Source organism: Hyaena hyaena, unplaced genomic scaffold (genome assembly GCF_003009895.1).
Source record: "Hyaena hyaena isolate Hyena2069 unplaced genomic scaffold, ASM300989v1 scaffold_1354, whole genome shotgun sequence".
In the NCBI taxonomy this organism is placed as follows: Eukaryota; Metazoa; Chordata; class Mammalia; order Carnivora; family Hyaenidae; genus Hyaena; species Hyaena hyaena.
The window spans coordinates 128,523-152,505 of NW_024081997.1; the positions used below are offsets into that span (position 1 = coordinate 128,523).

The following is a 23,983-nucleotide window of genomic DNA, read 5'->3' on the forward strand; positions in this document are numbered from 1 at the left end:
AACATGTTTATAAGTTACTTTATTAAATGTCTGTGTGGACGCGGAAGACATCAGCGTCTGCTCCACACGGGCGGGGCCGCAGGGAGGGAGTTAGTCGTCTTCGCGGGGATGTCACTCACTTCTTACAAGGAGATGGAGGCCTCAGGTCGTGACCTGAGCACAAAGCGGCGGTAAGGAAGACGCGTGAGCCCCGCGTCACTCAAGACTGAGTGGGACGTTTCTGTGACCAACGAACACACGTGTTTTGCAAAGACGCCAAAGAGGTCTTCAAAAAAACCAACAAACCTAATTTTAATTGCACGCTCCAGGCCAGAATCAAGTGTCTGCACGTGTGTCCCCCGCTGTCCACAGGAGGGCGGGACCCTGAAGCCTCTCGAGAGCTGGAATGACACCCCCCCTCCCCCCCAGCAGCACTCTGCTGTTACGTACGACCTACTCGGTTCCTGTTCTTCGGGACTAAAGGAAGTCGGGGGGGAGGAACCCTCACATTCATGGAAGAGGTGGTTACTCCGCGGACACAGGTCTCTTCTGTCCTAAGTGAGCTCTGGGGAGCTGGGTGGGGGCGTTGGGGGGGACCTGGGCCTCCCCGCCCAGTGCTGGTGCATGCCTCCCCGAGGGCCCAGCAGGTGGAGGCGACGTGCCTGCCCCCCCACCTCCCCGCTCACAGGGCAGAGCGGCCACTGCCCAGCCCTGGAACCCACCAATAACAGCCAGAGAATGAGGGTCTGGGTGGGAAGCCCACCGGCGGCTCGGTCCCTTTAAATGGCTCTAAAACCGAACATCTACCTTATTTTGCCAAGTGAGCAAGAGACCGTGAATACACACTTGGTTTTACTGGTGACCCCCACAGCCCCTACTCAAGCAGGTGCCCAGAAAGCTGGCCCAGTTCCCGGGAGGGGGGGTGGGGGGGTCACTCTGGCACACGGTCTGCCTGTGGCCTCACCACCAGATGGCGCTGACACGGCCAGGCAGACCTCTCCATCCACGGAGATTCTAACAAGGGGCCCAAACAGGACACTTTCTGTCTGAAGACAGTGCCCTGCAACTAAGAAGGTCACCACCACTGGACAGGACACACGAGCTGCTGACCACATGATGTGAAAGGCTGGATGCTGACGGCCACAGCACGGGGGGGAGGGGGGTAGTGCGGATGCCAAGTCTCGCCAGGCACTGGGAGTACCCCTGCCTCCCAGACAGGTGGCCCGGCCGCCACCGCGGACGCCCTCCCTGATGGTCAATAGGGCCGCACACTTAGGCTCTCAGGAGCAAACCAGGGCAGCAGAGAGTCACCGTGGCACCGACGTGCCCCCAGAAGCACACCGAGGCTTTGCACACGCTCTGCGGCCACTCAGAAGCCGACCCGAGGGCCACAGTCAGCGGTACTTGGGAGGAGCGCCACGGTGCGCTCGCTGCCTCCCGCCCTGGAGTCTGCGCCGGGCTCCCAGCCGCTCGCTACTGCCCCTTCTTCAGCGGCACCCGGCCGTTGGCCCCCGCGGGCGTCCCGCCGCCGGGCTCAGGCTGCGCGAAGTTCCAGTCCACCGGGGTCAGGAGCTGCTGCGTCTTCTTGTGGGTCCAGTAGGGGTTGATGACGAGCGTGAGCAGGCCCAGCCCCACGAGGAACAGCAGCAGGTGCGGCGGGTACAGGCTGTGGCGCAGGCCGTCCCAGTGCCAGAAGCACACCCACCACATGTGGTAGGTGAGCACCATGCGGCAGTGGAACATGTGGATCATCAGCCACTGGTTGATCCTCCAGAACAGGGAGTCGGACCAGCCGGCCTGCGGGACAGAGCACGCGGGCGTCAGTGTGTGTGTGCACACGGCACACTGCCCACGGCGTCACCGCCTGGGAGCCCAGGCGCACACCAACCCCACCCCTCCCTCTCCCGAGGGCGGCGCCCAGAGCGAAGACTGCCCTCGGCTCTGGACTCCAGCTCCCAGGAGCCACGTTCCGTCTTGTTTCCCGTCTCACTTCGGTCTCCTTCTCAACCCTGAGTGAGCACATACCGGCCGTCACCAGGCCCTGGGAGAAGGGTTTCTACGACAGGGAGCTGGGGGTGCCACACACTTACCTCCTGGTCTGGTCTTGGGCACTTTTACCCCAGGAGCCCACGGACGCAGGTGGAAATGGACTTTACTTAAAAAGACTCCAAATTTACACTAAAACTAGTTTCCAAGAGTTGTAGCCAAAACCAAACAGAACTTGAAGATGGTCCATCAGATCCTGGGCATGAAGGTGGGACCTGGCCAGCCCCAGGCCACTCTGGCGCCAGGACAGTGAGCCCCAGGCAGGTGGCACGGGACAGTGAGCACCAGGCAGGTGGCACGGGACAGTGAGCCCCAGGCAGCTGGCACGGGACAGTGAGCCCCAGGCAGCTGGCACGGGACAGTGAGCACCAGGCAGGTGGCACGGGACAGTGAGCCCCAGGCAGGTGGCACGGGACATCAGCATCCCCACATCCCAGCACCCCTCAGACCTTCCACACACCGGCCGCTATGAACTCGTCTCTGTTGAACCCAAGCTGCACAATCTCCCTCAGGAGCTCCAGGCCCAAGGCGGCCCCTCCCAGGTGGGGACAGTGTCTTGCTTCTGCGCAAGGAAACTCGGCAGTTCGAGGCCGAGAGGCCCCGAGAACAGGAGCAGAAATGACCTCAGGAAAGGGCGTTGCTTGAGCCACATCTGCCGAACCCTGAAGAGGACGCAGCAAACAGATTTCCAAAAGGGAATCTGTTTTTTAAACGTGGGAAAGGAATCCTAACTCTGTCATAAAAGTGTCCTCACAGCTCAGACAAAGGAGAAGGAGAATCCATGCATTGATGACTTAGGAAAAATCAACTGAGAAAAACAAGGAACTTACTTCCTGTCTGAAACACTGGGAGCTTGGCCCAAAAATAACTTCACAAAAAATCTGAATGGCCGCCTACTTTCAGCTCGGACACACCCATGTATGTTTTCTAGTATTGCTGAGAGTTACATTAGGTGTAAATAATGTCTGGAAGAACGTTCTATTTATTCCAGCAGAGTTCAAACGCTAAACACTCCAGCCCTAGTCATGAGCTCTTACTAAGTCTAGAGGAAAGCACCAACACGAAGCAGAGGAGAGAAGCAGAGGAGACAGTCGGGGAGCCCCGTGGAGGCTCTAACAGACGCGCCCTCTCCAGGCACACGGGTTCCTGAGGCGGGTGTCTCGGCCCCCACAGACAGCGTCCCTACTTCAGTCTCCAGGGACCGAAGCTGCGCTGCTGGAGCAGAACGCGCCACCTTCAGACCTCGCGGGCAGCTCTTCGCAAACTCACCAAGTGCTCAGTCTGCCCCAACCCTGGGGAAATAAAACTACAAGCCCGTGTTTGGTGCCACTCGAGGTGGATCATAGCCATGTGCTTCCCGTGAACCCCGCTCTGCTGGAGCAGGATAAATGCACAGGTGTAAGGGCCAAGGAGGCGCAGATCCAAAAGTGTAGCATCTGGGGCCCGAGACGTGGACGGGGGAGGAGCTGTGACCAGGAGGATCCCTGTCATTGGTCTGATGGCTGAGTGACAGGAGGATAAAACAAATGTGCCCATTAACTTTTCTGTAAAATCAGAGGGTGAGGCTGCAGATCTTGGAGGCTCCTGGCTGTCTGAAGGAGAAGCCATGACCACAGTCAGCCCTCCGTCGGCAGGAACCTGGTGCCCTGGCACCCCGGAGTGCCCTAGTCTCGGTGAGAAATAGTGTGGCTGCTGCCAAGTGGCCCCAGTCACCAGGTCCAGTGGTGGCATGGACAACAGTTGGCTTTGGCACAGGCACACTGTTCACGTGCCCTCCCTCAGACACGCACCCAGCACGGGTGGGGCCCGGACGCACATATGTGGTGTGGACGCCCGGTCCCGGCTGCACTGGGCTCTGCTCCCTGTGCGAGTTCCCCTGCACTTGGCCTCACTCTCTTTCCCAAGGGAACAAAGCCTGTATCTGCCTGCACGGGCCCCACCTCCAGAGCTCAGTCCGTTGAACACATTCCTCCCAATCTTCCACATTTTCAGTGTCCGAATGGTCCTGTGGAAAAGACTGAGCCTTTCCATATACCGACTATAGAGCACGGCGTGGCCAGGCAAACCTCAAGGCACCTTCCCGTCACCTCTCCTGCTTGCTGGGCGGCACCAGACTCCGCCTCACCTTGCAGTTCCCTCCAAAATTCACAAAATAAAGGGCTCTTTTCCATTATTTCTGTCACTGCTGAAAGTGTTCTTCTTAAATTACGAATATCCACATCACAAATATGAACTCTTCCTCTACAGTAATTGTATTACAGTTGGAAAGCTCAAAGCTTGCGAACTGAGCATTCTTTGGCATTCCTCTGTGTCACGAGGTGACAGGGTTCTAAGAAAAGCCAGGGACAGGAGGGAGCTCTGTGACAACACACACAGAGACGGCTTTGTGCGGCCCCGGGTCCCGGAGGCGGGCACAGCACGGGACACACACACGACAGTGGGCGGTTTTTACCTTACCTACTTCTCGTCATGGACCAGTGTGTTCTGCTTCTGGATGAATTTTATCATCGAGTGTGTGAGTCCTGTGTGAGTCCAAACGGCATTTCAGAATCCCAGTCGAGGAGGAAATGCTAAGAATAAGCCGCTGTTTTTGACATAAAAACCCGTCCTAAATGATGGAGATGTTTTTGGTCCTGATTTACACTCTTTCATGTGTCATGAAACCAGACCTCAGTGGCTGGCAGACTCTTGAATCCAGATTCCCAGCTTTATGAAAAGCTTACAAGGATGTCACTTTGCTAGGCAGCACGTATTTATGTTTACAGCGTGTGAACTACACGGAATGAAATAGCTTGAATTTCTGGCCCCACATGCCTGAGCTCAGGGCACGTCCTGGCGGCGGCGCCTGCTGGCTCTGCAGAGTGAGTGGTGGTAGAAGCGACCGCACGAAAATCCATCCTGCATGCACGGCGGGCTGCACAGACAGTGGAAAACACAGAGCCAGCCTCTCTCCTGTGCCCGGGCCTCCCTGCACACCTGAGGAGGGAGAGGCCCAGTCGCTCCCCGGAGGCCCTGCTCCAGGCGGGACATAGACATGTCTGGAAAAACACCCATGAAGCCCTTCAACACCAGTCACCTCTGAGCACTGCAAAGAGATAGGAAAGACTTTCATTTCTTCTCTCTGTTTAAGACCTTTCTACAAAAAATGACAAAAATCCGAGATAACTGATAATCTATGTTCTCAAAAAGCGTGAATCAGCCCGAACTCGTGTGTCTCGCAGGTTGTGGCTCAGGTCACCGCGGGACACAGTGGCCAAGCACACGGACTGCGCAACTCCTCTGCTGTCCCTTTGGGGACGTCCCTCCCCACCACAGCCATGTCCGCTGTGAAGCCTGGCATTTGCAGGTGCAAGAGGGAGAGTAAAGTCAGGATGCTGGACCACAGCTCGCCTGGCCCGCACACCCTCCGTCCACACCCGCCCACGATGATGCGTGCTCACGGCCAGAGAGTGAGGGAAGCATCCACCCTGCTCTCCATCCTCAGGAGGCCCCGCTCCGTGGGGAGGACACCCACAGGGGCAGCCCCGGAAAGCCACGTGGCATGACCGGTGCTCGCTGGTCCCAGGCCACAGCATCTTACCCTAAACGACCCACTCTAGGACCTGGGGCCTCAATGACCGTTCAGAGCTCGGCTGAGCAGAAAGGCCCCTTTGCTCCATAGTGGTTTCCAGCCTTCCCCCAGGTCACTCCTGTCTGAGGACCTCACGCCACCCGCAACCCCCCATCCACGAGCATCTGTCCAGATGCTTAACTGCCCGGATGCAGTAGCGCCCGCGGCGCCTGCCCTGGTTCATCTCAGCCCGGCCCCCCGCCCCCTCTCCACGGCCCCTGCCCCTCTACCCACACATCCTCCTGTGGCACCGGGCGGGGGGCGGCCCTGGGGGGCGGCAGGACCACTGGCCACGTGGCCGGCTACGGATGAACAGTCTGCACGCTTCTGCGAAGCCGCTCCTGGTGTGCGTACGCCACCGACCCCCGCGGACCCGCCAGGGAGTGTGGTGGTTCCTACGTCTGCAATTCCTCCCAAAGCTGCGACGCTGTCGCAGGAGTGCTCAGGGACATGGCCGCGCGTGCTGACTGCGGTAGACATTCGCGGAACAAAAAGCTGTATTTCAGGTTCACGTAAAACAGCCTGTGAACAACACGTCATGAAAGATGGCCAGAATCTACGCTGAAAATATAATTCTAGGAGTTTGATGTGAACATCTTGATATCAGAATAAGAGTCGAGATTGTATGTAGAAGACACACTTGTTTTAAAAATAGACTCTTAAAAACAAAAAGGGAACAAATACATAAATAACGATGTCAGGCCCTAAACAACCCGATTCAGAGACAAAAAGTCACGTGTGCTGGTCGCCAGGGAGATGGCGGGTGGGAAGCCTGGGCCCGCCTCCCCACAGACACGAGTCTAGCAACTGTTCAGCACACAGTCCCTCCGGGAAATGCTACACTGATCGAGAGGCCCCTGCGCACAGGAGGGCCCACACTCGTCGTGGCCGGAGGGACACCCAGGACACCCTCTTGTACCACACGGCCAGGAAGAGACCCCAGAAGAGGAAGGAGCCGGTGCACGCGTCCAATACCCCGACTGTTCCAAGGGGCTCCCGGAGGGCGGGCCTGGGTCTGATGGTCCAGCAGAGTGTGGAGGGCAGTGGCGGTGGCTTGGCTGGCAGACCCCCGGCGGTCTGAGACACCGGAGCCTGCGGCCGGCCTGAGCAGCGGGCGGCCGTCTTCCACGTGAGGAGTGTGTGCAGACCAGGGAGGTGCCCGTGTGCTCTAACGCACAGGCAGCAATGCACCTGGGCCGCAGGACCAGGCCGGGTGCTCTGAACCAAGGAACGAGGCGATACTCCAGGAACACACCCAATGAGACAGGGTTGAAAGATGTATGGGACAGAGGACTGCACACAACTGCTGTCAATATTTTCACTGAAGTCATGAGCACAACGCAGGACCAAAGCGAGAATTTCCCAAAGAGACAGGAAAATGTTAACAACAAAAAAGTACCAGACAGAAATCAAGGAGCTGAGGACACAGTGAAGAACAGAAGACTTCACTAGAAAGTTCGCCAAAGTGATCTACACATTTAACGCCATCCCTATCGAAATCACAATGATGCTTTTTACAGAAGAAGAACAATTGTAAAATTCATAGGAAACCACAAGAGACCACAAAGAGTCATGTCACTCTTGAGAAAGAAGAACGAAGATAAAGGCGTCACACTTCCTGATTTCAAACTCTATCACAAAGCTAATCAAAGTTGCACGGCACTGCACGCAGTCGGCCGGAACAGAACACGGAGCCCGGGGAGAAATCCCCCACATCCCATCGGTTCCTCTCCGACAGCGGGGCAAGCGCAGGACCTTGGACAGGTGCTGCTGGGGAGACCGGACAGCCACGTGCAAAGGAACGAAATGGGGCCATGTTCCCACGCCAGACACTTCCAAAGTCCCGCAGACTTCCCAAAGTCAAGTCAGAATGGATTCGTCTTAAAAATAAGACCGATAACTAAGACTCCTGAAGAAAACATGGGGAAAAAGCCTCAGGACATTGGCCCTGGCAGTGACTCCACGGGTGTACACCAAGGGCACAGGCAACAGAAATACAAATAAACAACTGGGTCTGCATGAAACTAATGTCCTGCCTCACAGCAAAGGAAACAATCAAGGGGGTGAAAATACAACCTACAAAGCGGGAGAAAGTATCTGCGAACCACATAAAAACAGATCAGTCTCCAATATATATAAAGAACGACAACTTGATAGTAAAAAAAAAAAATAAATCAGATTCAAAAAATGGCCTAAAGACTCGTTTTCCAGAGAAGCCAACAGCTGTACAAAAAGATGCTCAACGTCACTCGTCATCGGGGAGATGCAAACCCGAACCACACCGAGGAGCCACCTCACACCTGTCAAGGTGACAGTCATCAAGAACATGAAAGACCGGCGTTAGCGAGGGTGTGGAGCCACGGGGAGCCTCGCCGTGCGGGGAGAGGGAAAACGGGGCAGCCACTGTGGAAAACGGTTCGGAGGTTTTATTTTCTAAAACTGAACTGCTGTATGAGCCGGTAACCCCACTTCTAGTACTTTCCCAAAATAACTGACCTCACGGTCTCGCGCCTTCCCGGTGACTAACAGCTAAGACACGAGAGGAGCTGGGTGCCCGCGGTAGGTGCACAGACACACAAAGTGTGGTGTGCACGCAGAACGGAAAACTGTTCGGCCTGAAAAAAGGAGCTTCTTCAATGTGCAACGTGGATGAACCTTGTGGACATGAGGCTCAGGGTGGCTAGCCAGTCACAGAAGGACAAACATCGCACGGCTCTACGGATACGAGTCAAATGCACAGATGGGTGTGGAATGCTGGGTGCCCAGGGCTGGAGAAGGGCGGCGGGGTACTTATTACCAGGCACAAAGTCTCAGCCAAGCAATGGGGGTGAGCTAGAAAGTTCTGCAGTAACGCCCATTACCTAAACACTGGTCAAGAGGGTAGACCAAGTGTTAACGTAAGATGAACTAAAACTTTCAAAAAGATGTGTGCATTCATAGATGTGCTTCTGGATCGTGTTTAAAAAAGCAATTGAGACAAAAATGCATCACGTTTTCTGGGGCTTACAAAGTACTATCAACTCAGATCCACGGAGGCTCGTTTTGTTATGGAGCCAGAAGCTTAAAAGATTTGCTTGAAATTAGTAGGGCCGCCTGGGAGGCTCAGTCAGTTAAACATCCAACTTCAGCTCAGGTCATGATCTCGCGGGTCTGGAGTTCAAGCCCCGCGTCGGGCTCTGTGCTGACGGCTCAGAGCCTGGGGCTTGCCTTGGATTCCGTGTCTCCCTCTCTCTCTGCCCCTCCCCTGCCTGTGCTTGCTCTCTCTCTCTATCCCCCTCTCTGAAAAGTAAATGGAGATTTAAAAGATTAAAATAAAATAAAATTAGTAACATGGTAAAATTAGTAACATGGAGGGACGCCTGAGTAGCTCAGTTGGTTAAGCATCTGATTCTGGATTTCTGCTCAGGATATGATCTCACGGTTTGTGGGGCTCTGCGCTGACAGCACGGAGCCTGCTTGGGATTCTCATTCTCTCTCTCTCTCCCCCTCTCCCCCTCCTCCACTGCACGGTCTCTCAAAATAAACATTAAAACAACGAGTAACACGGAATCCAACATACGACTATTGCTGCTAAGCATGCACGCCACGGCCTGGTCTGGCGGTGACCGCAGAGCGTGGCACGCAGCGAAGCCGCGGCACGGGGCGACCCGGGCGCAGGGCTCTGCTCTGCCCCCCAGGGCACGCTGACGAGGGCCGAGCCGGCGGGCGAGCCCCCGCGCCCACAGGGAACACTCACCTTCAGGAGCATCCAGGAGATGCAGGTGAAGGGAGTGCTCACCTCCAGCAGCAGCGTGATCATGGCCAGGTAGTGGCCCGCCCTGAGGTTGACCACGGAGCCGAGGAAGCCCAGGAAGGCAAAGAGGTGGTGCACCACCAGGAACACGTCGAATGTCCGGAAGAGCGCGTTGGACACATGAACCGCTACGTTTTCAAAGAGGAAGAATCCCGTGGCCGTGGCCACGTGAAACCAGCACCAGTTCTGCTGGCCGCACGCCTTGTCGGCCTGGAGCACGGGGTCTGCCAGCAAGGCCCACAGCCCCGCGGCCGTGCTCTGAACGCCGAAGACGGCGCGGGTGGCCGCCAGGTTCCAGAAGACCTTCTCTCTGGCCACCAGGGAGCGGTAGGTGGCATTCAGGGACGAGGACAGCTGGTGGCAGACGACGAAGACGCCCACGTAGAAGACGAAGCCGGCGACCACCAGCGTCGAGCGGATCTTCCAGGACGTGTAGTCCAGGTCAAAAATGCTCCCCGATGTCCCGCCATCGCTCACATGAGTCATTGTCCTGGGTGTGTGATACGAAAGGCGTCCCAGGGCCAACGCAGGGTTCCAGGCCCCCGCCGGGTCTCCTCCCACAGGGGACCGTCCCAGCAGGTGCCTCTGGACTCGTCATGTATTCATCTCCCACCTGAAGAAGGAACACAGGTTCACGTGGTGGGGACCGGACGGGAGCCCCCCACCTCCCTCACCTTCCTCCGCGGGCGGGGACCGGACGGGACCCCCCCCACCTCCCTCCGCGGGCGGGGACTGGATGGGAGCCTCCCTCACCTCCGTCCGCAGGCAGGGACTGGACGGGAGCCCCCCACCTCCCTCTGCAGGCGGGGACCGGACAGGACCCCCCCCACCTCCCTCTGCGGGCGGGGACTGGACAGGAGCCCCCCACCTCCCTCTGCGGGCGGGGACCGGACGGGACCCCCCCCACCTCCCTCCGCGGGCGGGGACTGGACGGGAGCCTCCCTCACCTCCGTCCGCAGGCAGGGACTGGATGGGACCCCCCCACCTCCCTCCGCGGGCGGGGGCAGGGACCGGACGGGAGACTCCCCCCCTCCTGCAGGAAGTGCGCGGTGCCGGGAGGGGGTTACAACTCCTCTGTACTTGTGTCTTTGCAGATACACAAGCATACACAGCAGGGAAACACCACCGGCAGCAGCAGAGGAGGAAAGGGGAGGGCACGGAGCCGCGAGGTGCTGCTGGGACGGCAGCAGTGGCCGGGCTGACAGCACACAGGCTGGGGCTCCGCCATGGGACACCCTGGTGACAGCCTGGGTCACACTCACAAACTCTCATCCACAGGGTAACACACTCAGGGAACCACACCAGGATATGCTTTGTGAAAGCTCCTCGAGCCCCCAGGAGAGGGCCCGGCCCTGCGCTGTCCGCTGCGGGCTGCACCCGGTGCTGTGCACGGTACTCGACCATGCCGCGTGCAGGCTTCGCGCTGTCCGCACTTGCTCCCCACACGCAGAGATCACCGCAGGAGCGCCAGAGGCAGGGGTGGCGGTGTAGACGGGTGCAGCAGTGTCTGGCACACAGCAGGTGTTCACAGGAGGATCGCTTACAAACCTCAGGAAAACCCAGTCCCCAGTCCAGGCCGTTGACCAGCCCGCAGTGTGAGGCCTGCGTGCACTCTCCCATCGGAAGCAGTGCAGGGGCTGGATGGGAGAGGGACGGGCCGCCCGGGCATGCCCCCCCCCCCCGGGACACGGGGTGGACAGCAGGACCCCGCGCCCAGCAGCGCCCCACGGGCTGTGCCACGTCCTTGCCGGAGGGAACCCGCCTCCGTCATACGTCATCCTCAGTCTTCTCCGCTCTTAAATTCGAGGTGAGAATTCTGAGTCCGACCATGACAAGACCCCTACACTCAGGCGTGAGAACATAAACTGCACTTAACCCGAGGGCCGCGGGCGCGGGTCTCACCACGCTGCTTCCAAGCCCTTTCCTCCTGCGCGGGCGGTGCCTCCACGCAGAAAACACCACGAACAGACTCCCCTCCTCGGTAAGTGCAACTGAAACAACCCAACAATTTTTCTCTGTAACCTTGAAAAACAGAAGTTCATTCCCTCACTGCCCACCAGACACTTAAAAAAAATATTTCTTCTTTTCACAACCAACCCATTTCCCGTTGCTGACCATAGTTTGGTACAATTTGGAGACCACATCAAAATGGACTTCAGGCCTGATTTCCAACATCTAAGGACTTTCTGCCTCCTCATTAGAAGGTGGCTGTCCTATGTTTAGTTAGCACAACAGCGCGCTGTAGTGACCGCCAGGGGAAGGTCGCCAGAATCCGTGTTCCTGCCCTCCACTCACGCCCCCGTAGGGTCCGAGCCCTGAGCTCTCGGGACAGGGTCTGGTGGTGGCTCGGCCGACGCCCTCCTGCATGGGCAGCTGTTTGAAGACACGTGTCCCTCGCCTCTGGGCTCCTGCTGGCGCTGGTCATCCGACTGCCGCCCTCACCGGCCCTGCCTGTCAGCCCCTTACCTCCAGATCTCCCGTGAGCGCCGCTACCCCAGCAGCCCCTCGGACAGGCGCCTCCCCCAGCCTCCCGCTTCTCCTCTGCTGTCTCTAGAAACTCGCCCTGCCTCTGGGACGCTAACCTCCAGGAGACTCTCCGCGGGCGAGGCCGGGCCCCCTGCCCAGCACTGTCCCCTCCCCTGCCCAGCACCGTCCCCGCCCGACACAGGGGCCACGCTCAGGACACACTTGTGGAATACAGGCTCCAGCGGTCGACTTTACTGCAAAGGCTGGATTCTCAAGTCCTCAGAACAGGAAGAAGGGACCTGATGCGTCCTACGTCAGCCTCGCAGGGCGGGACCACAGCGTGCGGAGGGAACCCCAGGACCAGGGGCCAGCAGAGGGGCCAGCGTCCCCCAATCCCCTCCTGCCCCCCACCTTTCACATCCCCCAGCTCTGCGGGGCGCTCACATGCCGGCACTTCCTCTCCCGCCCACGTCTGGGGGGCGAGGGGCGGGACTGCACAGGACCCACGGCGCCCCCAGCTGTCCGTCCTTGGGGAGGTCAGCACGTCTGGCTGAACTGCGAGCCACGAGCCCGGAGCCACGGGCATTAAACCAGCTGTCCATCTGGGACTATTCAGGGAAAAGAGGTAAAAGAGCTATTCTGCCCCAAGTCACCGTGATGCCTACAGGGACGCGGAAAGCACTAGCTCATTTAGCCCACACCACAAAGGCGCCTTTTCTAACTACTGAACTCTCGGAGTTGATAACGGTCCTACCATCAGAGGCAAAGCTCACAGAAGCATCTGTGTTCCTATTTCTCAGCGAACCAGGCTCCGCAGCAGGCTGGCTCCTTGCGGGTGTGAACTGGTTCGGGGAGGAAAGACGAAAGCACCCACATACACACTTCCCACCCGGACTTGAGGCTGCCGGTCGCCTGCGTGCCCAGGAGGGCTCATCAGACAGGCTCGGGCTGCCTCACGGACGGGGTCTCCATTCCTGTTGCTCACGCACCCCAAACACACGCACACGTGTGCACACAGGTCCAGTCTGACAGAGGCTGGGAGGCGCGCCTGGCTCTGGGCGTCCGTGCACACGCGTGTGTCACGTTTATTCCCCTGTATGCTGATGTGCTAAAGCCCTTCCTGGCGGGGGACACCGCCCCTGCCCGGCCAGCCCACTGTTAGACAAGGCAGGGAAGTGACCTCTCAGGGCCCCTCCCCCATCCAGGCCCTGGACTCAGGAGCCAGCACTGCTGCACCCGCCCTCCACCCGCCCCTGCGCCTCCAGACAGTCTTCTTCTGCCTCGGCCCCCCCGCCCCCCCACTGTGCAAACCAGCCAGTCCCCACGTCCCTACGTCCCCGTGGAAACCCCAGCACAGGCTGCAGCCTGACCTTCCCCTGCCTCCGACCAGAACTTCCCCACGTGGCCCAGCTCGGGGCGGGGTGACGTGCCTTCCGGCTCCAGGGCCCACGAGCGTGACAACCTCGGTTTTCCTGGTCCTCGCTGTCCACTACCTCGTAAAGCACACAGAACAATCTGGTTCTGCGGCAAGTCACCCTGTCACCCCACAGGGGCGGACGGTGCAGGGTGACTTCCGGCAGAGACTGCAGGGCTGGGCAGCAGCAAGCGGCAGCGGTAACGGTTGCCAGTGACCCTGCACAGAACCGTCCACGCTGCCCACCTATGGGCTCCTCTGAAAGCTGCTTGTAGTTTTTTCAAGGCGGTCACGAGGTCCGGGTCACAGTTCCCATTTTGCCACGACAGTGTTAATCCGCTCTCAGCCACGGCTCCTGACTTCTGCGGCTCTTGGCTTCCAATGGGGGTGAGGGGTCCCCAGGCTCTAAGGCTCAGGCTCGCCCGGCCAGTGAGCCGGGGCCGGTGCCACTGCAGGAAGGTCTGGCTCAGGACTGAGGGGCTCCAGGCTGCTGCGGCCAAAGGAATAAAGAAGAGCGGTGGGTTCTGACCTCGTTTCCACTCTTCGGGGCCACCCTGGGCCCGAGTTTCTCACTCAGAATAAAAAACCTCCGTAAATGCGGGAGGGCCAGGACAGGAGGTGCCTGTCAGGTGGCAGGCACCCGCTAGGCCACCGGCCTGCGAGCAGCGCCTGGCCACGACTCGGACCTCAGAGCTCCGGCCCCTGGTGCGCATTCGATCACCTCCAGACGCCTCTCTGTCAGCGTGGCCTCCACGCGCGTGGAGCGTGCCCGTGACTGGGCCCACCTCCGGACTCCTTTCCTGCCCCCGACGGACGGCCCCGCTCCAGCATCTCCTAAGCAGGCGGCGCCAGAAGGCAGGTGCGGAGCCGCTGAATGGGCATGACCTCCGGCCCCCGCCTGGCAGTCAACACCCAGGGCTCTGGGGCCCAGCGGCTTCGTCTCTTCCCGCCTGCACCCCAGGTTAGCAGGGCTCAGACGCAGCTCCAGGGGCTTCTGAGAGTGGCAGGTGTTTTACACGCGAGCCACAGACACACCGAATGTCCTGCTGGAAAGAAACCCTGGAAGCAGGCCACCGTGAGTCCCTCTTCCCTGTGCCCCTCCCCGGGCGTCCCTGCCCCCCCCCCCCGAGCGGCACAGGGACGAGGGGGTCCCGAGGGTCTGGAAGGGGACGGCCTTGCTGTGCCCCCACGCGGAGACGTGCACCATCCCGGGTAAAGGGAACAGAAAAGCGGAGGTTACGAGACAGGGATCCGCTCACCAAACTCGCCGTCCTGGGGAAGATGCTAGAACACAGGACCGTGACCGGGTCTCCATGTTTCGGAACCACATGCCTGAGTCCCTAACAGTGAGACAACGTGAGGCAAGGACGGGAGGCAGGGCTCAGTGAGGGGCCCCGGTGAGGCGGCCGCGGGCAGGCCAGCTCTTCACGTGGGTGACAGGGCACTGGCTCCGAGGGCTCAGAAATCCGAGAAAAACCACTGTCCTTTAACAGACACCACGGAGGGGCGCTCAGGGGGTTGGGAGGCTAAGCGTCGGACTCTTGATTTCAGCTCAGGTCATGATCTCACAGTTCGTGGGAACGAGCCCGTGCTGGGCTCCCTGCTGACAGTACAGAGTCTGCTGGGGATTCTCTCTTTGCCCCTCCTCTCTCTCTCTCTCTCTCAAAATAAGTAAACTTAAAAGTTATTTGAAACCACGCCATGGAAAAACCCGAGGAGCCTTCTGAACCCTTTAGAGGACAACATCACGTGTAAAAACGGGAAAAGAGAGCTGCAGACAGGTTAGGGTCAGACACTGAAACGAACAAGAGAGGCCGAGCGGAGACACGTGCCGGGGAAACCAGCAACTCGGTTCCCCTTCAGTCCTAAACCCACTCCCCGTTCTGACGCTCGCTCGCAACCCGAGCGCACACGCTCCCCCTCAGCCCGGCTCCCTCACAGCTGAGGTGCCCGCGCTTCTGAGCAGCGGGTGCTGGTCTGGCCTCAGCCGGCACCCTGGTGTCTCAGACACCGGCCCCTGGTCTCTCGGGGCCGGGCCCCTGGTCCCTGGGGAACCGCACAGGCCCAGCGGCACCGCCCAGGGCGGGTGCTCAGGTGAGATGAGCCACCACAGGGAGAAGGGCAGGCCTCTTCCGGAAAGGCCGTGCAGACAGGGTGGGGCCGAGTCCCAGGTCCGCCTGTCTTTCCCAGGCCTGTCACCCTGACCACGTCCCGCTCACCTTAGATGGCACATGGCACAGAGGACCGCAGTCCTGCTGCCGCGTGCCCGCCTCTCAGACTGGAGGCTCCTTCCTGGGGCCTGCGGTCTAGCGGGCGGTCACCGCTGGAAGTCACCATTCCCTCGCGGGGACGGCGAAGGCCCACCGGCTCACGCTTAGGCTTTGTGTCCACTGGGAGGCGTCCAAGCCCAGGCGGTTGGGGAGCTGCTGGGGGAGGAGGAGCCCGAGGCCCCCCACCCAACACTCCGCAGACCTTCGTTTTCTTTGGGAAAAATCTATCTACAAACCTTGTCTTTCTAAGATTTGCTGGTTTCGGCGAATGCATTGCTCTGGACCCGCCATTTAAAAAAAATTAATGAGTGTTAGTTTAAGGGTCACAGAGTGACGTGGCAGCCGTGTGTCCAGGGATGGGACTCTGTGGCCCCCGGGACCCCGAGAGCTCCATCTGACGCCCACGGAAGTGTTCAGCGGGTGCTAAATGGCTGGACATATGAGGAGTTGTGTGTTTGGCTCAGATCACTGACCCAAAACTTGGAAATGAAATAAAAAAGACGAAAAACGGGTGCACACTTTGTACATCACGCTGGGTTATTGCTTAACAAACCCCGTGAGGAGCACTTGACCGGGGAGACAAAACTGTCACCATTTCCCGGGGACTGGCCATTTCAGTCAGAGAAGTTAAACCACGACGCTGAAAAGGGGCTGTGCTCCCCCCTTCAGCCCCAGGAAGGGATACCGCAGGCCTGTGGTTTCAGGGCGCCCTGGGCTCGCCCACCCTGCTGGGCTCGCAGTCAAGGATGTCAAAGGACCCTGACACAGGTCCCCTGCCTGCGTGAGAATTCTGTGTGTATCATTTTGATAAGTATGGTTTGGCCGTGTGTAGAAACATTTCTTTCAAAATTAAAGAAATTCAGACTCAAGAAACGACGAACCTCAGAAAATCTGCCCAAGGGTGTGGTCCTCCAAGCCGGCTCCAGGCAGCACGGCCGGTTTCGGTTCAGTCATTTCACTCAGTACCAGCTCAGGTACACACGCTGCCTGGCACCTGCTCCTTTCCAGTCCTCAATCCTACGTGCCAAGTATGCCTCCCGGGCATGGATGCCTCCCGGGCATGGGGACCACCCCGCGAGGGCACGCTGCCCCATCCAGCGCGCCCTCAGGCTCCCCGTTTCTCACAGCTCCCCACTGCCGGGCAGTGCACGTGGCCCAGGCCACCCAGAGACGAACCACGGGCTCAGCGCCAGGGTTTCCGCACAGCAAGCAGGGCCCGGGGGCTGCCTGAGGAAGGCTCGCCGCCCCGCCGCGCTCCTTCCCGGGCTCCGCGGCGCACCCGCACGGGGCTCCCCCGCACAGGGCGCATCTGGACAGGGCTCCCCTGCACGCCGGGCCCCCTTACACAGGCACCGGGCGCCCCCGCACAGGGCTCCCCCACACGCCGGGCTCACCTGCACAGGGCGCACCCGCACGCCGGGCTCACCTGCACAGGGCGCACCCGCACAGAGTTCCCCAACACGCCGGGCTTCCCCGCACAGGCACCGGGCGCACCCGCACAGGGCGCCCCCGCACGCCGGGCTCACCTGCACAGGGCGCACCCGCACAGAGTTCCCCAACCCGCCGGGCTTCCCCGCACAGGCACGGGGCGCCCCCGCCCAGGGCTCCCCCGCACGCCGGGCTCACCTGCACAGGGCGCCCCCGCACAGGGCTCCCCCACACGCCGGGCGCCCCCGCACAGGCACCGGGCGCCCCCGCACAGGGCGCACCTGCACGCCGGGCGGCCGGGGACCTGCGCGGCGCATCCCCGCCCCCCAGTCCAAGCCGGGGCCTCACTCGCGGCCGCGCCGCAGGGAAGCGCAGACCCCGCCCCGCCAGAGGGGACGCCCACCCCGTCCCCGCGGCCCCGGTCCCTCCGGCCCCTGCCCGCACATCCCCCGGCTCGCCGCGCGCAGCCCACCCGAGCCCGCACTCACCGCGCGGGCGCCGTCACGACCTCGCTGCAACCACGGATGCGCATGCGCACGTCCGCTGGGCGGGGCCTAGCGCGGGCCCGCACGGAACCCTGGGCGCGGGGGAACCGGGGGGCGGGCTAGCGGGCCGGACGGAACCACGGGCGCGGAGCGGTGGGGGGGGGGGGACCTAACGCGGACCGGACGGAACCACGGGCGCTGGGGAACCGGGGGGAGCGCCAGCGGGCCGGACGGAACCACGGGCGCGGGGGAGACACGGGCGCGGGGGAGACGCGGGCGCGGACGGGACTCCGACTTGTGGCCCCTGCCGCGCCTCGCTGGTTGTCTGTTGTGCGCAGACCCCCGGTGCCCTCGTTGCGCCCCAGGTGACCCCTGGAGAGCAGCGGCTGTCTGAGGAAGGGGAGCGTCTGAGCCGACCCCACGGCCCCGGGGGTCTCTGTGCCCACCGCCCACGTCAGGGCCCGGGCTCACGGGGATCCGGCACCGCGATGAGACTGCGGAGCCCCCACTGGGACCCCACGGAGACCCCACGGAACCCCCACTGGGACCCCACGGAGTCTTCACGGAACCCCTACTGGAACCTCACGGAGTCCTCAGGGAGCCGCCCCCAGACGCCACGGAACCCCCACTGGGACCCCATAGGGACCCCACAGAGCCCTCCCCGGACCCCACAGAGACCCCCGCACCCCGCACCCCTGAAGCCAGGGATGCGGCTCACAGCTGGGCCCCAGCTGGAGGCCCCGCCCCCACCCCACCCAGTGGTGACTCAGCAGTCAGCCTGTAAAAATAGAGCCGGCTTGGAAATGGGGAACATTCTGGTACAGTTTCACTTCCCAGGCCCCCGTGGCCTTCGGCAAATGTGGGCCTTGGCTCAGCCCTAGTGTCTGGTGTGCGAAGTGGGAAGACAGCCCCCTGAGCGCCTGCCCGACTGTCACTCTGGGGTCACCGCGTTAATGCCATCCCCCCCCCCCCCCCCCCCCCCCCCCCCCCCCCCCCCCCCCCCCCCCCCCCCCCCCCCCCCCCCCCCCGGGGAACTCCTTTCCTGCTCCAGAGAGCAGCTGTGTTCCTTTCCCCAGGACCCTGGTGGCTTATAGTGGCTTGTGGTTTGCAGAGCGCTTCCAGGTGGGTGATGGGTACACCGCAGGCCGTGTGCCCCCCACGGCTCCTCGGCCCCTGGCCCTCAGTCCTCTTCTGTGAAATGGAAGATAGCACAGCGTCCACTCAGAACGCTGCCCGGAGCGTTGGCTGTTACGACAGGGCTGGTGGCTGGCATTCCGTTCGCGTTCAGTGCCTGATGCTTAATAATACACAGTCATTAATCGTAGGAACTGTGCACTGCGTGTAAAACTTCCCTTCGCCTTCCGGGTGAGGAGGGCTCTGGAGCGGCCGCCTGCGGTGGGAAAGGCCAAGTTTGCCGGCCTTGCCTGTGCCCCCGGCTTCTCCTGCAGTTGAGGGACCAGCCCACAGAAGACAGAGCCCAGGGGCTGGGAACCGGGCGTTTTGTTCTTGAGGGAGGATGGCCAGCGCCTCCTGGCCTCGCACACAAGCCTGGCTTTGGAGCCGGCAGACCTGGCCTCCGGGACCACCAGCTGGGAGAAGCTGGCCTGCACCCCCTTAGCCCCTGAGCCGGGGCGCCTGCTGGGAAATGTGGGAGCGGCACCCGGTCAGGGGCGCTGAGGCCTCCAGGCACAGCTCCAGGTCAGCACACAGTAGGGCCCTTGCCCCTGACTCCCCCCCGGGAGCCTTTTCTTCCTTAACCACATCTACCACCACTGGGTAATTTATACTTTTATGTATGTATTTTAGTTATTTGTTATTTTCTGTGTCTTCCCACTACAATGTGCCCTGCATATAGAGGGACCTGGCCCTGCTCCTTTTTTTTTTTTTTTTTTTTAATGTTTATTTGTTTTGAGACAGAGAGGGCAGGGGAGGGGCAGAGAGAGGGAGAGAGAATCCTAAGCAAGCTTCGTGCTGTCAGCATGGAGCCCGGGTGGGGCTCGATCTCATAAACCCTGAGATCATGACCTGAGCCACATCAAGAGTCGGACACTTAAATGACTTGAGTCCCCCAGCACCCCCTGCTCCCTCTTGTATCCCCAGCTCTTAGGGAAGTGTCTAGAACATCCTCAGTGGCCAGTGAATGTCCGCTGACTTGTGAAAATCCCTTAAAGCTGCACCCACATGCCTACCCATCCCAGACTCCTACATGAGGGGCCCTCAAACACTTCATTGAGCTGAATTAAGAATATGACGGACCCTGAATCACATGCTTTTGTTTTGTTTAGTTTCCCTTCCCTGAGATGTGTTGACAATAACCACAGCGCATGTACTTCTGGGGCCAATGACATTTACTGTAAATGTTCTTTAAAAATAAAGTATCGGATGGGGCACCTGGGTGGCTTAGTCGGTTAAGCGTCCGACTTTCACTTAGGTCATGATCTCGCGGTTCGTGGGTTCAAGCCCCGCGTCGGGCTCTGAGCTGACTGCCAGCTCAGAGCCTGGAGCCTGTTTCAGAGTCTGTAACTCCCTCTCTCTCTGACCCTCCCCTGCTCACGCTGTCTCTCTCTCTCTCTCTCTCCTAGAAATAAATAAAACATTAAAAAAAAAATTAAAAAAAAAAGTATCGGAAAATCACTCTACTTTCAGCACATTAGGAAGAAGGTTTCCATTCCCATTCAGGTTTTCAAGTTCAGTGCTTTTTCTGACGTGTGCCACCTTGCTTTCGGTGAAATTCTGAGTCGTGAGTGTCACAAAAATGTAGCCATAGGGGCGCCTGGGTGGCTCAGTCAGTTAAGCCTCTGACTTCGGCTCAGGTCAAGATCTCACGGTTTGCGAGTTCAAGCCCTGAGTCAGGCTCTGTGCTGACAGCTCGGAGCCTGGAGCCTCCTTCGAATTCTGTGTCTCTCTCTTTCTGCTTCTCTCCTGCTTGCACTCTGTCTCTGTCTCTCTCAAAAATAAATATTTAGAAAGTATTTAAACATGGCCGTAGTGCTGTGTGTGGCATCGCGGGGCACTCCCTTTCTCCTTGCCCTCAGTGTCCCCTTATAATTAAGGAACTGGGGCTCAGAAATACCAAGTGACAACCTGCCCAGTCTCATAGGCAGAAACTGCCTCAGCTAGAATTTAAGTGTTCAAGGGCCATGCCTTTCCATTGACTTCTCTGAGGCATCGTGATGAGATCTATCATTTGAAAACAATCCAGGATCAACTGGTAATAAATAACACGGTGCAACTCAAGAGACTGAAAGCACCGCCTTATTTCTGCTCCCAGGGGACCCACGGGACTGTCCTCCTCGTGACGCCCTGTGGGTCCAAGCAGGTCACTGATCCCTCCCTCTGGCAGATGCCACAACACATCCACTGTGCGTGATGCAGCCTGGTGGGCGCTTCTGGAAGCGGGTCCTTCAGAACCACCTGGCTGGCCTGGCACGTGCTTGTAGGCGATCCGCCCCCCGTCTCCTGGGTGATGAAGCCAGGCCATGGCGTGGTAAGGTCAGGAACTTGTCCCCTCCCCTCAGCTGCTGAAACATGACCTGAGTTTTGAAATTCAAGTCCATGAGGTATTTGGAGGCAATTGAAATGGATTTTTTGGAGGAAGTGGGCGGGACAGTTTTAATATTTCCTTTCCTTTCTGATGGCGTAAGCAATAAGGCTCATTGTTCGCCTGATTAAGAACAACACAGATTTTCTAAAAACATTAATTACTAGGGTGGGGGGGCAGTGAGATTTTTCCTTTTCTGCTTCTTTTTTTTTTTTTTAATTTCTATGTTTATTTACTTTGAGACAGAGTGCAAGCGGGAGAGAGAGGGAGACACAGAATCTGAAGCAGCTCCAGGCTCTGAGCTGTCAGCACAGAGCCCGATGCGGGGCTCGAACCCACAGACCATGAGATCATGACCTGAGCGGAAGTCAGATCCTTAACCCATTGAGCCACCCACGCACCCCTCCGCCTATTTCTTGGTAAGAACCAAGTAGAAAGACTAAATTCTCATAGGGGAGTGGGAGGGGCTTTCCCCCTTTTAAATCTACGTGTTTCTCACCAGAGAGCAGTTAGCTGAGGAGGAGAGATATTCCAACAAACAACATTTTAGGGTCACCTGGGTGGCTCGGTCAGTTAGGCGTCCGACTTTAGTTCAGGTCATCATCTCACGGTTTGTGAGTTCGAGCCCCGTGTCAGGCTCTGTGCTGACAGCTCAGAGCCTGGAGCCTGCTTCAGATTCTGTGTCTCCCTCTCTCTCTTTCTCTCTGTCCCTCCCCTGCTGATGCTCTGTCTCACTCTCCTTCAAAAATAAACATTAAAAAAATGTTAAAGCCTTGGACCCCAGTTCACAGATCTGCAGACCATGGATCAGAAACGACCCGGGATCCTCTGGACACGGGCATTGCCAATGCCAGGTTCTTGGCCCTGCTGTGCTGGAGACGCCCCTGACCTGGGGCTCCTCTGACCCTCAAGGCCCCCACCTGGGGCTAGGCCCTGGCACGCTCAGTCCAGTGTGGCAGAATCCCCACCCTTGATGCCGTCGCCTCGGCCTGCTTCGGCAAGAATTCCGTCGGGCTGGTCTGGCAAGAGCACGCCAGCCGTGATGTTTCTGCGCCCCAGCATCCCAGCATGCACCCGCCCTCCGCTGTCACCCCTTTTCCTTGTGTTCAGACTTGCACCCCATGCCTCCCTGACTGCAAAGACCACCGCAGGGACACCGAGCCACTGGCGGAAGGTTCCTGAATAATATCCATTTGACATTCTTCGACAAGCGTCACAGTAAGGTTGTCTTCAACAATTGTGGGTGGGGGAGAAGCTTCTTAGAAAGAGGAACGAATGCCAGAGAAGAAAGCGTTCTCTTGAAATCCCTCTTGCCTGTATGAGTCTTCACTGCATCCGTCTCTTTTCTGAAAAGCATATGTTTGACCCAGAAACCACGTTCGATGGCTCACATCCCAGATTTTCAGAGGGCCCTGAACTGGGGGCCCTTTGCCTGCACTGCTGTTGTGACCTGGGAAGGCTTGAGTGACCTCTCTGAGCCACAAACACATAAAGCTGGAATCCATCCAAAGTTTCTGGAAGCATCAGGGCTTCTGCTCGGGAGCATCAGCTGACCCAGGGCAGGGGAATGGTCTGGAAGCCAAGGGCTGTGATTATCTTGGCACGAAAGGAGCCCTGAGTCTCAGCTGGCCAAATATATGACCCAAACAACCAGGGTTTAAAACAACATCTTGAGAAGAGGGTGTCTGTTCAAGGGCTACGAAGCCAGGCTGTCCCAGAGGGGCCCTGCCCAAGCAGAGCCCGGGCTGGCCGGCCCAGTGGGGCACCTGAGTCTTCACAATTACTGGGGTGGGGCTGAGGCCCTTCCGGGGCCGGAGGCTGCTGCACCCAGAGACCCAGAACAGCACCCACAACAAAGGAAGTCAGTGCTGCGGAGGCTGAGATGACAAACCCGGGAAGCAGAGAGGCCGGGCGTGCCCAGTGGGGCTTCCCGCCGCCGAGCAGCTGTGTCCAGGCCCGTCCCCTGAGTGAAATCAGAAGGGGCTCAGCCGGCCTGAAGGACGGGGCGCAGCCCTGAGGAATGTTTCACTCACATCCGCAGAGAGACAGGGGCGCTTGGAATCCTTTGCTGAACCTGGGGCACTAACTAGTTTACGAACAGACTTACAGGCTCAGAAGTCGCCCTCCCCCCGCCCCCCACCCCAGCACAAAGCACAATGCGATACATAAATCAAACGTCTAGACATAGAAAGGGAAATAAAGTGCAGTGTGTGTAAGAGGTCAGGTGGAAGGTGATGGGGTGGGCAAGTCCCCGGGCGGCACGGCAGCTGGGCTGGTCCCCGAAACCGCCGGGCACTGAGAACCGACCTGAGTGTCCCCTCCGCTCCACTCGCCGCCCCCCCCCCCCGCGCGCCCGCAGGTGCACGTTTACAGGGAGAGGCAGGGCCGCCAGAACCCCGCCGGACCCAGTTCTCATTCGCCGCCCCCCGGCCCACCCCCCATAACTAAGTCAAAGCCCTCGTGAGGGAGCCGAGCCGGGCTCTCCACTCACCTCTGCAGGTTCCCGGGAACTGGGTGACCTCGCGTCTCTGGTGCCGGCCTGGCGCACGGCCGCCTCTGCCTGTGACAGTAACAGGTCTGAGTCACCGCGCTCGGACAGGGCGGAACAGCAGGCCTGCAGGGCGCGCGCGGGCCGGGGACGCCGTCCTCCCCCGCGGGGGCTGGCGCAGGGGCCCCGTGCCCACACCCGAGGCCTCGGCAGACCTGACCGTCAGGAGCCTGCCGGTCAGACCGGCCGCGAGACGCCACGCCCACGTGGGGCTCGGCCACGGCCCGCAGACCAGGCGTCACGTGTCTCCACCAGGTGCGTGGACACGCACGGAGCTCGACTTCGGCACACCGGCAAGAGGCCTTTTGCCCTTTTCTACCAATTAACGTTGCCCGGGAACGTCACTTAGCTCTGACTTCCAGGCATCCGGGAGCAAAATTCTTGTTAGCACACGACTGACAGA

The 23,983-nt window shown here is 59.5% G+C and overlaps 1 protein-coding gene across 5 annotated transcripts; it reads right to left on the reverse strand.

The window, feature by feature from the left end:
• Positions 1 to 23,983, reverse strand: CLN8 (CLN8 transmembrane ER and ERGIC protein). 5 transcript variants are annotated; one of them, XR_005526780.1, is made up of 4 exons: positions 23,524 to 23,971; positions 9,372 to 10,041; positions 1,384 to 1,776; positions 1 to 153 (listed from the first exon to the last, which is right to left on the reverse strand). XR_005526780.1 is itself a non-coding variant. In XM_039223529.1 (3 exons), the coding sequence occupies exons 2-3, from the start codon at positions 9,912 to 9,914 to the stop codon at positions 1,453 to 1,455; spliced, it is 825 nt and encodes a 274-aa protein (XP_039079460.1). In that variant the 5' UTR covers positions 9,915 to 10,041; positions 23,524 to 23,983; the 3' UTR covers positions 1 to 1,452. The 5 variants fall into 5 exon arrangements, 4 of the variants coding, with proteins under 4 accessions (XP_039079460.1, XP_039079457.1, XP_039079458.1 ...); XM_039223529.1 differs by having other exon boundaries at positions 1 to 1,776; positions 9,414 to 10,041; positions 23,524 to 23,983; XM_039223526.1 differs by having other exon boundaries at positions 1 to 1,776; positions 23,524 to 23,969.